Source organism: Prionailurus viverrinus, chromosome B4 (assembly GCF_022837055.1).
Source record: "Prionailurus viverrinus isolate Anna chromosome B4, UM_Priviv_1.0, whole genome shotgun sequence".
Lineage (NCBI taxonomy): Eukaryota > Metazoa > Chordata > Mammalia > Carnivora > Felidae > Prionailurus > Prionailurus viverrinus.
Window position 1 is genome coordinate 92,204,930 of NC_062567.1, and position 12,230 is coordinate 92,217,159.

Genomic DNA, 12,230 nt, shown 5'->3' on the forward strand with positions numbered 1-12,230 from the left:
ATATTTTGATTCTTCAAAATGTAGGTCGAGATAGTTCTCAAGTTTGATATGATAGAAGCGTGGCTTGGAAAAAGATAATCTTTAAAAAAAAAAAAAAAGGTCATGAAAAGAATAGAAGCCGAAAGTATGCACAGAAGAGGAGGGGGTAGAAGGAGCAACTGCAAGAATGAAGACAGCAGAATGCAGCTCTAGAAACGGTACCTGTCCCAAAGCGGGTCTGCACGCCGCTGTCGCCTCATACACCGCTCCTGGGTAGTTAGTTCCTCTACAAATTCCGGGGTGGGCCAAGGGTGGCAAGGTTCCTAAGGAAGGAAACAACAGAAAGGATTCTGTTCTCGGGAGTCCGGGAGCGAGGGGACCGTCCTGATGGGGAAAGTGGTGTCTCCATCCAGGGCTGCAAGGCTGTTTCCTTCGGTCCCTACTCAGCCCCAGCCTCGGGGCAAATCGAGTTGGGGTTCACCTGGCTGCCGCAGACCTAAGTTTCCGCTAGGTCCAGCCAGGACCCCGGCAGCGAGTTTCCTTGGCCTCGCCAGTCGCAGGCTGCTGTCCCACGCGCGATGCCTCCACAGCAAACCCCTGAATTTGCCCGTTCCACTCCTATCCTGGCGCCCTCGGGGCGTGCTGGGGGGCGGGGGGTGCGCGGGCCCGCGCCGAGGCGGTTGGGAGAGCTAGGACTCTTCGGCCGGACAGTTTCAGCGCTCGCTGGGCGTGGAAGGGGAGGGCGTCCCCCGCCCCGCCGACTGCGGGTCCGCGCGCCCGCCCCGGCCCGGGAACGTGTGGCCCGGTCTCCCCGGGGGGCACCCAGCGCACGCCCCTCGCCCGGGGACCTCCTCCCCACCAGCCTGGCCGGGCTGCGCGTTTCCCCGGAGCGCCGGCCGCCTGGTCGCTGGCTCGCTCTCCCTGCTGGCTGACCAATCCCCGTTCGGAGTTCAAGATTCCCGCCGCTCCACTTGCACTACGCCCTCGCTCCCTGTTTTCCGTTTCTGTTTTTAACTTTCACTCGGGTGAAGCTCGATCGATCCTCAGCTTTCATCTCAGACGTCCCTCCAAGGGGGATTTAAAGAGGATCTCAAGCGCCCGCCGCCGCCCCCCACCGCGGTGCTCGCCCGCCCCTCGCCCACGGGAGACGCCCCCGCGGCGGGCGGGGCGGGAAGGCCCGGGTCGGCGGCGGGTGGGGCCGGGCGGAGCCGCCTCCCGCTCGGGGGAGCCCCGGGGCTCGGCCCAGCCCAGCCGCGCCTGCCCTCGGGGCAGCTGCCCGGAGAGCCGGCGGGGCGGCGGCCAGCAGGCGATGGAGACGGGGAGACACCGGGCGAGAGGAGGCGGGGTGGGGGAGGCGGGGAGAGCGCGGGGGCGGAGGCTGGCAGGGGGCGCTGGAGGCAGGAGCCGCCCGTGCGCTCCTCGCGCCCGAGGGTGCAGGAGGCTCTGAAGCAGCGGTCGCACCGCGAGCCTCTGGGGCCCGGCTGGCGGCGGGGCTGGGGGGGGTGGGGCGGGGGGCGCTGCCGCCGCCGGGGGCGTCGCCGGCCTCGGCCCCTTTGTTCTCGCGCGCTCCCCCTCGCCGCCCACTCCCCTGCTGTCGCGCGGCGGCGGCGGCGGCGGCGGCTCCTCCCGCCCGAGGCAGTCGGGCTGGGCGCCGGGGGCGGGAGGGGGCGGGGGGAGCGCGCCAGCCGCCGGGAGTGGGGGGCGATGGCGAAGCTCCGGGTGGCTTACGAGTACACGGAAGCCGAGGACAAGAGCATCCGGCTCGGCTTGTTTCTCATCATCTCTGGCGTCGTGTCGCTCTTTATCTTCGGCTTCTGCTGGCTCAGTCCCGCGCTGCAGGATCTGCAAGCCACGGCGGCCAACTGCACGGTGCTGTCGGTGCAGCAGATCGGCGAGGTCTTTGAGTGCACCTTCACCTGTGGCGCCGACTGCAGGGGCACCTCGCAGTACCCCTGCGTCCAGGTCTACGTGAACAACTCCGAGTCCAACTCCAGGGCGCTGCTGCACAGCGACGAGCACCAGCTCCTGACCAACCCCAAGGTAAGGACGCCCCGCGAGGGATGCCTGGCTCCTGCGGAGGTCTTGAAGCTTGGGGGAGCCTCGGTGTCAGACGCCGCGCGGGGCGGGCTCGGAGTGTCTTTTTGCTCGCGTCCCTAGGAGGCGACGGGGCGTTGGACCCGCAGTGAGCACAGCCGGGAGTCCCGGGGCCCGGGGTTCGTGCGCGGCGACCGGTAATGCCCTGAGGCTTTCTTTACACATCTCTCTTGTCTCGTCTCAGATTTTGAGACCTTGGCCCAGCTCAGTCCGGCGCCTACAGGTCGGACTTTGGAGACGTGCAAGGAGCGGAAAGTTACTTTTCCTCCTGTTAAAGCCAGTGGGTAGCAGGGATCCACCTACTCGGGCGCTCGGTCAAGGTCTGAGCTCCCACGGGCCGCGTCAAGCACTGGCTTTGGGAGCTCGAGATCTTTGGGCCCCTTGGAAGATGTTAGAGGGTTCCTTGCCCTTTAACTCTAAACAGACGTTTTTAACTTGGGCTGCAAAGATGAGGGTCAACAGACGACGTGGAAATCACATGCGAAATTCCGAACAAGTCTGTTTCCGGGGTTTACAGAGAGCTCCTGGTTTTCACGAAACAGATTCTCAAAAGGGTCGGGAGGAAGCCTAGTGACTCTGTGTGTCTAGGGACGATCGGGAGCCATCTGGAGAACGGTAAAACTTACTGAAAATAGAAAACCCTTCGTGATATGTACCGAATATTCCTTCCCTGGCAACTTTCTCTCAAGCAATAAAGAAAAAACCTGGTTAGGACTCGAGGGATGGATAGCCGAGAGAGGGAGACTGAGAAAACTGTTCCCAGTGGAGAGAAAAAACTTATAAAAAGCAGTGTCCTCAGTCTGTGAACTAATTGAGCTTTGTAGTGCGCCTGGTTCTGCAAGAAGGATTTTCTTTCTTATCTTCTCTTGGTCTGTTTTTACCATGCTTGTCGCTTAACTATCGAGTGAAAGTGTGTTTCTTCTTTAACGTTACTGTCATTTTCCCTCTTGGTAAGGGCTCTGCTCGAAAATCCAGCAGAAAAACAAAAGGGAATGAGTCTTGTGTACACAGGAAAACTTTCTATTAAATGTGACAAGATATATTAATCCGAAAGGGAAAAACAATTATATTAGCATTTTAAGAGTACTTAAAACAAACGTACCATTATCTCTGCAGTAAAACTCAGGGTCTTGTTTCCTTAAACGAACAGTAAATTCTTGAATTGGGGAAATTAAAAAAAAAAGGAATTCCTTTACAAAATGACTTCTCTTTAAAAAAGATGCTCCTGCTGACAAACGTGTATTCATTTACCTTAAAAATGAAGATAATATATAAGAAGTGAATATAAATAAATATAAAAGTACAGATTTAGATAAGGTATAATCAGTGTCCTGAAGAAGCACACTCTGGAAAACAAATATAAGTTAATCTGCTTAAAGCTCAGTAACTTCAAAAGAAACCTTAGGGTTTTAGAAACATCACTTTTTTTTTTCTTCAGGATTAAACCATTAATATAAAAGAAGGTGCCAAGCAGTAATAGTGATTTAGAAATTATATGGTAGTTCACCATTTAGGAGGCATTGCTATAATTGGTGAAACACTGCTAATTAGTTTAAGATAGTGGTTCAGGCACTAATAATAAATTATATACACATATACCAATAAATGGCTAATATCTGATCAAGACATTGAGAAGTTAGAATTTACTGCAAAAAGCCTGCTTGTAATTTCCAGGCAATTTTGAAGGACCTGGCAGAAAAAGTAAATTGGGATCATTAGGACATAGATTTTTAAATCAGTTGGAAGCAGTCATAATGCTTTATGTAATACTACAATTTTATCTCTCTTTCTCTCTCTCTTTGTTGCAAATAATCTATTTTCTTCCAGTGCCAGTTCAGATTCCAGCAACAATTGTTTTGAAGAAGTGTCTGAACAAAATGACGTTTTATAAAGTATTCAAGAAATGACAGAACTGGAGAAAGATATTTATGTCACACACACACACACACACACACACACACACACACACACACACACAAATGATGAGCAACAGCCCAGTGAATTTAGTCAAGGCTTCCTTAGCCAGACCAGTACACATCTTTATCCAAATTATGATTACATTATGGCATTTATAGAACATAAGTTTGTTCTTTTGCAGTCACCTTTCTACTTTTGGACAATTAAAGTACAATTCTTGTAAGTGATTAGTGATGGAAAAATTCAACATAACTGATATTGTGCCAGAACCCGGTACCTAAGCAGAATGTGTCCACAGTGCCCTTAGAAGTAGGCAGGCCCCTTTGCTCATTCCTGACGCCTCTTGGGTGCCTAGGTCTTTTCTTTGCCTTGCATCACCTGATTATCGAAGGCCTGGGTTCCCCACCCATTCCCTCTGTAGAATGTCTGGATTCCCTTCAGTGCCAAGGATCCTAATCACCTTCAACCTTCTCTTCTTCAGGACCCACTCCCCACAAGAAACCATTTTTAGGAAATCACGTCTTAGAAAGAAAAAGAACAAGGACTTTCCCCCACCCCTCCCTTGAGTTTGCTGCATTAATTATAGTAAAAGGCGGGGAAAGGGAAAGAATATTGCACATGTATAACTTCTTTAGCCATAGACTACCAAAGAAGATAGTATGAACACATGTGACCTTTGACTAGTCCTGTCTAAGATATCTTTAAGTGTTCTTCAGCTTATTTATGGTTTGAATCATATCCATATTGTCAAGGGTAATCACTCTATCCGGTCATATAATATAGTATTCAAGTCTACTAGTTACACATAGGGCAATGACCTGCTCTGTGATTTAACCATAGTGAAATCTAAATGTGGGATACGCTCCCTCTGGGTGCTATTCCCATCACTGCATTGTTTCTGAAGGGCTACCAGTTGTGTGTGCTAAGAGCTTTGGTTCTTAACCTTGGCTGCACATTAAAATCACTGGGGGAGGGGCTCCAGGGTAGCTCAGTCCCTTAAGCATTGGACTCTTGATTTAAGCTCAGGTCATGATCTCACAGTCTCGAGATCAAGCCCCACATTGGGTTCTGCGCTGGGCATGTAACCTGCTTAAGATTCTCTCTCTCTCCCTCTACCCCAGCCCTGATCGTGGGCTCTCTCTCTCTCTCTCTCTCTCTCTCTCTCTCTCTCTCTCTGTCTCTCTTTCTCAAAAAAAAAAAAAAAATCACTAGGGAAACTTTACAAAGAAATTCTTATGCTTGGGTCCCACCCTTAGAGATTTGGACTTGGTCTTGGGAGAGTCCTGAGAGTTGGTGTTTTTTAAAAAGTTCTGCAAGTGACTCTAATGTGTAGACAGAGTCAAAAATTACTGGTTAGAAAACATACTCATCTGTTGTGCAAAAAAAGTAAAATAAGAACCGAAAGGATCCATTGTGATTAATACTTGTGTTTTTAGGTTAAAAGATGTTACTGATCCTACTGACTATAGGGAACTGGCATAAAAGGACGGACTCAAGGAAATTCTGAAGGAAAAGAAGAGGATCATTTAACATTAGTGTCGAAATGGTCATTTAAAATTGGTTTAGCTTAAATGAACTTAATGCAGTTCCAGACATTTGCTCTCACATCAATATATACATCGGGTGGCAGAGAAAAGATGAATTTTTAAAACTATCTCTTGTTTGTGCAATAAGAGAGAGTGAGTGATTAGAAGCTATGTGTTTTATTTTTGTCTTGAGGTTTTTTTTTGTTGTTGTTGTTGTTCTCTGGTCTGAAAAACCTAGACACAAAGGGAAAAAGTCTATTCCTAAGAATAGTACTGTGAAAGTGAGAGAAATTCACTGAAGAGAAGAAAAACTTTAGACTTTTGAGTGTATCCTCTGAAACTGAATGTCCCTAACTGTGTTCCTCGCAGCTTACGGTTCCCTTGGTATCCTTCACAACCACACTGGTATGTCCCAAAGCCCCGTCCCCTGCCCCCCAGTCACAAATCCTGTGTAGACAGTGTGGTCTCCTGGGGTTGATTTCTGAACTGCATCCTAGAAATAAATGTTCAGTATGATACACTTTGTGCTCTAGGGAGGTCCATCACATCAAAACTAAGTAATCAAGGGCTAAACTGGATTGTGACGATTTCTCTACAATCTTTATTTCTCTATGATAAGGATGGCTTGCTGTGGTTTTTTTCCTCTGGTGATTATATTAAATAACTTGGCAAGTACGTAAAATCCAATTCCTCCAATACTTGCTTAGCCTCTGTGATCAAAGGATGGAGCAAGAAACAGGAGTACGTCTTAGCATCTTATGATCAAAGGACTGGGCAGGAAATAAGGACATACAGGGGCGCCTGAGTGGCTCAGTTGGTTAAGCGTCCAACTCTTGGTTTCACCTCACGTTGTAATCTTACGATTCGAGAGTTTGAGCCCCATATCAGGCTCTGTGCTTGGGATTCTCTTTGTCCTCTCTTACTGCCCTGCTCCAATGCTTGCACACACACACTCACCTCTCTCTCTCAAAAATAAATAAATAAACTAAAAAAAAAAAAAAAGAAGAAACAAGGACATACAAAGATAAGTTTATTCATTTAACAAATATTTGTTAAATGCCTCCTCTGTGCAATGCATGCTTCCAGGTTCTGAGACTAGAATAGAGATCAAAATAAAGTCTGAAGTTTATGTTTTGGTAGATGCTGACAGACAAGAAATAGACTTATAATGTAATGTCATGTAATGGTAAAGGTGTAAAGAAAATTCAGGCAGCATAAGGGTACAGACTGGTGGAAGAAATGAAGGGCTGCCCTTTTGCACACAGTGGTTAAGTGACATTTGTACAGAGACCAAAGAGCATGAGGGGATGAATAGAGGCATAGAGGACAGAAAAGAGTCAATCATATAGCTGTCTTGAGAAACAGTGTTTCACAGGCTGAGGGCACAGTAAGTGCAGAGGCCCCGGGGCAAGTGGCTGCAAGGCTAATGTGAGGAACAGTAAGGATGACAATAAGGCCGGACTACAGTGAGCAAGACGTGAAACAGTGGGAGGTGAAGTTAGACCTTACAGAACACTGTTAGACCTTTGGATTCTGTTCTGTGTATGATGGTAAGCTGTCTGACATTAAGCAGGACTGAGATATAATCAGACTTAAACTTCTAAAAAATGTAGATGATCCTTCTGGATGCTGGATTGAGAATAGAATTTGTGTGTATTTGTGTGTGTACATGCATGTGCACATGCTCACTTGTGCAAGGTGAGAGATGCAGGGGCAGGATTGAAAACGAGGAGTCTAGTAGGGCAGGCAAATGATGATGGTGACTTAGATCAGGGGTGAGCATTGGTGAAGTTCACTGATGGACTGGTCAAAGATGACTCAGCAGTTTGTGGTAAGCCCAACTGGGTGAAGGGAGGTGATTTTACTAGATGGGAAAACTAGAGAAGAGTAGTTTGGGAGGAGTGTGAATGGAAAACAAGGGTTTAGTCTTAGATATGTCTAACAGACATACAAGTGAGGATGAATCCATACGTTTCTGCCCTCAATGAGTTCATTCTCCGGCAGAGGAAATAACACAAATAACTATCAAAGGAAGTGTAATGTAAGTTCTACGGGAAAGTACAAACACTAGAGAGGAAAGATTAGGAGAAAAGCTTCATGGGAAACGAAACATTTGCTATGAAAATTTGAGAATGAATAGGATTTTCATCTTGGGAGAAAAAGTAGGGAGGAATGAAGAGAACATCAAGGAAGAGAAAATGCCAGAAGCAAAGCTGTGTGAGTGCAGGCTATGTTGGGGAGTCATCAGATAGATCATGTGGTTGGAACACAGTTACAAAGAAGAGAGTCTTAGGGCTAAGGTGGGAGAGTAAACTGGGATCAATAATGTGGAATTGGGTTTGGTGACATTGGGAAACCATGATAGGAAGAATAATGCTCCCCACCCCCCACCAAGATATCCACATCTTTTTTTTTTAATATATTTTTTTAAATGTTTATTTATCTTTGAGGGAGACAGAGGGTGAGTGAGGAAGGAGCAGAGAGAGAGGGAGACACAGACATGAAGCAGGTTCCAGGCTCTGAGCTGTCAGCACAGAGCCCAACCTGGGTCTCAAACTCATGAACCCATGAGATCATGACCTGAGCCGAAGTCAAATGCTAAACCAACTGAGCCACCCAGGTGCCCCCAAGATGTCCACATCTTAATCCCCAGAATCTGTGAGTATCTTATGTTACCTGGCAAGGGGGAATTAAAGCTCCAGATGGAATTAAGGTAGTTTATCAGTTGACATTAATATATGGTGATTATTCTGGTGGGCCTAGGGTAATCACAAGCCTCCTTTAATGTGAAAGAGGCAGTCAGAGTGATGCAATATGAGAAAGACTCAACCAGGCATTGCTAACTTTGAGTACAGAAGTGGAGCCAAGGAATGTAGGCAGCCTTCTTTTCCAAGGAAGTGGGGAAAGGCAAGAAAATAGATTATCCCTTAGAGAATCTAGAAGAGAATACAGGCCCAGTTTGGTGAGACCCATTTGAGAATTCTGACCACTAGAATTTTAAGATAATAAATTTGTGTTGTTTAAGCCATTAAGTTTGTGTTACAACAACAGAAATCTAACACAGAAGCCAAGGAAAGTTTTTGAGTAGGTGAGTAATCACGATTCAGTATTTTGGGGTGCTTGGGTGGCTCAGTTGAACATCTGACTCTTGATTTTGGCTCAGGTCATGATCTCAAGCCTTGCATCGGGCTCCATGCTGAGCACTGTGAATTTGCTAGAAATTCACATTCTCAAGTCTCATCTTAGGCCCACTGAATCATAAACTCCACCCCAGTTTCTGACTTAGTAGTTCTATGTTGAAGTTCAAGAATTTGTAAAGTAAAAGAATGTATAAATAGGTGGGGAAGATGAAATAATATACAGCAAACAGTCCAAAAGAAGGCAAGGAGAAAGAGAAAAAAAAAAATGTAGACAAGTAGAACACCAACAAAAAAATAATAAGATAGATTTAAATGCCAATTTATAAGTAATTATATTAAATGTAAGTGGATTAACTTCCATTTAAAAGACAGAGATTGTAGACTGGAAAAAAACAAACAAACCCAAATATATGCTGTTTTCAAGAGTCACACATAGAATATAAGGACACAGAAAGGTTGAAAGTTAAAAGATGGGAAAATATACATGCAAACATCAACCAAAACAGGAAAAGAAAAGCTGGAGTATCTGTATTATATGAAATATAGTAGACTTTGAGGCAAAAATTTGTTACTAGATAAAAAGGAGGGACACTTTGTAATTATAAAAAAATTCAATGTAATATAGCAATTCTATATTGGGAATACCTAAAAATACAGCCTCAAAATACTTAAAAAAAATAAAACACCTCAATGGAGAAATACACAAGTCTATCATGAGAGTGAGAGATTTTAACACACCTCTGTGACTAATAAACAATCAGACAAAAGTAATATTGACCCATATATGATAGATTTAAATAACATGTTTAACGACTGACAACTGACATATAGAATAGTATATTAAGTTGTAGCAAGGTGTACACTATTTTAAGTGCTCATGTAATATTTACAAAAACGTTATATTCAGGGTCATAAAATAAACCTTGACAAATTTTAAAAGTGAAATGGTAAAGAGTGTATCCTTAGAGAAATTAAATTAGCAATTATTAAATTTTACTGAAAAACATAGAAGATGTGGAAAATTCTTCAGGGAAAGAATGAGTCAATTAGCTGTACATGAAAAAGACAATCTGACACATACTTCACACTCATAAAATCCAGTTCCAAATGGAAGAAAAACTAAATATGAAAAGAAAACTATAAAACTTTCAGGAGGAAGCTTGGGAAAATATCTTTATGACAGAGGCTTAAATATTTTCTTAAATGAGACTAAACAAATAAGAGGAAAAGAGTGACACATTTGAGCACATTAAAATAACAATTTCTATATGACTAAAATTATTGTAAACTAAGCGGAAGTAAAGCTAAATATTAGTGCAAGATAATGGCAAAACAGTAATAAACAAAAATGAAAATGTCTACAAATCATTAAGACAATGGTGTATGATATAATGGGAAAATGAGCAAAAGATATGTACAAGCAATCCATAAAAGAAACTCAAAGATCAATCAATGTGAAAAGATGCTCAATTCCACTAATCTCAGGGAAATTCAGATGACAACAATAACAGGACACCATTTCACACCCATCATTTTGGAAAAACTTAATATGCTTCATATGACCAAATGTTGGTGAGGATTGAAGAAAATGGTAAGTTTTACCCATTGCTAGGAAATTGGTTCAATCACTTAGGGAAATAATCAAACATATTAAGTGTAACTGAAGCTGTGCATATCTGAAAACCCGACAATTTCACTTCCGGGTATTTACTCTAAAGAACTCTAACACATATCCAAGGAAATGTATATATGGGGTATTTCATTGCAGAATTGTGTGTAGTAGTGCAATGTAGAAACAACCTAATAGAATTAGGATATTGGATGGGATGCTTTAACAGGAACCTAATCACAGTGACCTAAACAAAGTAAGTACTAGTTTTCTTTTCTTTTCTTTTCTTTTCTTTTCTTTTCTTTTCTTTTCTTTTCTTTTCTTTTCTTCTGTTGTAAATGTCTGAGCCTGTATATAATCCAAGTCTGTGCCAGACTTTGGATGTGGAAGGTCATCCAAAGACCCAGGTTCCTACTGTCTTGTTGCTCTACAATCTCAGGATGCTTTTACTAGCTTGATCATGTCTGTCTTTTAGGCAGTAGGAAAGGGGAAAAAGAGAAAATAGATGGAAAGCAGCTTTCTTTCTTTTTTTTTAATGGCATGTAATTCACATAAAATGATATTTGCCCTTTCAACAGGTACAGTTTTTAGTATATTCACAAAACTGTGCAATCATTATCACTATCTTTTTTAGAATATTTTCATCACTCCCATAAGGAATCCTGTACACATTAGTACTCATTCGCCTTTCTCCTAACTTGGTCATGGTATTTAATCCTTTTTTTATATGTTCCTAGATTTATTTGGTTTACTAGCATTTAGTTGAGGATTTTTGCATCTGTATTTATCAGGTATATTGGTCTGTAGTTTTCTTGTGATGTCTTTGTCTGACTTTGGTATCATGGTAATAGAATTAGTTGGGAAGTATTCCCTCTTCTATTGTTTGAAAGAGTTTGTGATTATATACCATGATCAATTGGGATTTATTCCAGGAATGAAGGTTGGTTCAACATGCTAAAATCAACTAATGTAATTAATACATCATATTAAATAGACTAAAGGATGGAAATCACATGATTATTACAGTATACGCAGAAAAAAAAATTTAACAAAATCCTCTCATGATTAAAAAAAAAAAAACTAGGAATAGCTGAGAACTTCCTCAACTTGATAAAGGGCTACTACGAATAGCTAATAAATGGTGAAAGACTGAAAGCTTTCCCCCTAAGATCAGAAATAAGACAAGGATGTCTGCTCTTGCCACCCCTGTTTGATGTTGGAAGTTCTATCTAGGACGGTTAGGTAAGGAAAAAATGTAAAAAGACAGCCAGATTGGAAAAGAAGACATAAAACTATTTACAAATCATGTGATCTTGTATAAAGAAACTCCTAAAGAATCCACCAAAAACAAAGCAAACAAAAAACCCATCTGTCAGACATAATAAATTCAGCAAGGTTACAGAATACAAGATCAATATACAAAAATCAATTGTATTTTTATACACTAACAATGAACAATCTAAAAATGAAATTAAGAACACAATTCTATTTACAATATTATTAAAATGATAAATTACTTAGGAATTTATTTCACAAAAGAGTATTTCTAACAAAAGAGCAAAAGACTTGTACCTTGAAAGCTATAAAACACTATCAAGAGAAATTAAAGAAGACCTAAATAAATGGAAAGATATCTTTTGTGGATTGGAAGACTTAATATTGTAAAGATGGCAACACTTCCCAAATTCATCTACAGATTGATTATAATCCCTATCAAAAATTCAACTGGATTTTTGTTTGCAGAAATTGACCAACTGATCCTAAAGTTCATATGGAAATTTAAGGGATTCAGGGTAGCCAAAATGATCTTAAAAAAAAAAAAGAGAGAGACTAATGGTGGAAGACTCATACTTTCCAATTTTAAAACTTACTAGAAATCTACAATAATCAAGACATATGGTATTGGCATAAGGATAGGCATACCAATCTATGGAGTAGAATTGAAAGTCCAGAAGTAAATGAGTA

The 12,230-nt window shown here is 42.8% G+C and overlaps 1 protein-coding gene across 1 annotated transcript in view; it reads left to right on the plus strand.

Moving 5' to 3' along the window:
• Positions 1 to 1,502: 1,502 nt before the first annotated feature.
• Positions 1,503 to 12,230, plus strand: part of KCNMB4 (potassium calcium-activated channel subfamily M regulatory beta subunit 4) — a 63,569-nt gene continuing 52,841 nt past the window's right edge. Inside the window, exon 1 of the mRNA XM_047865039.1 lies at positions 1,503 to 2,019. Within this exon, the coding sequence (XP_047720995.1) occupies positions 1,684 to 2,019 (336 nt within the window). The 5' untranslated portion in view covers positions 1,503 to 1,683. The remainder of the gene's footprint in view (positions 2,020 to 12,230) is intronic.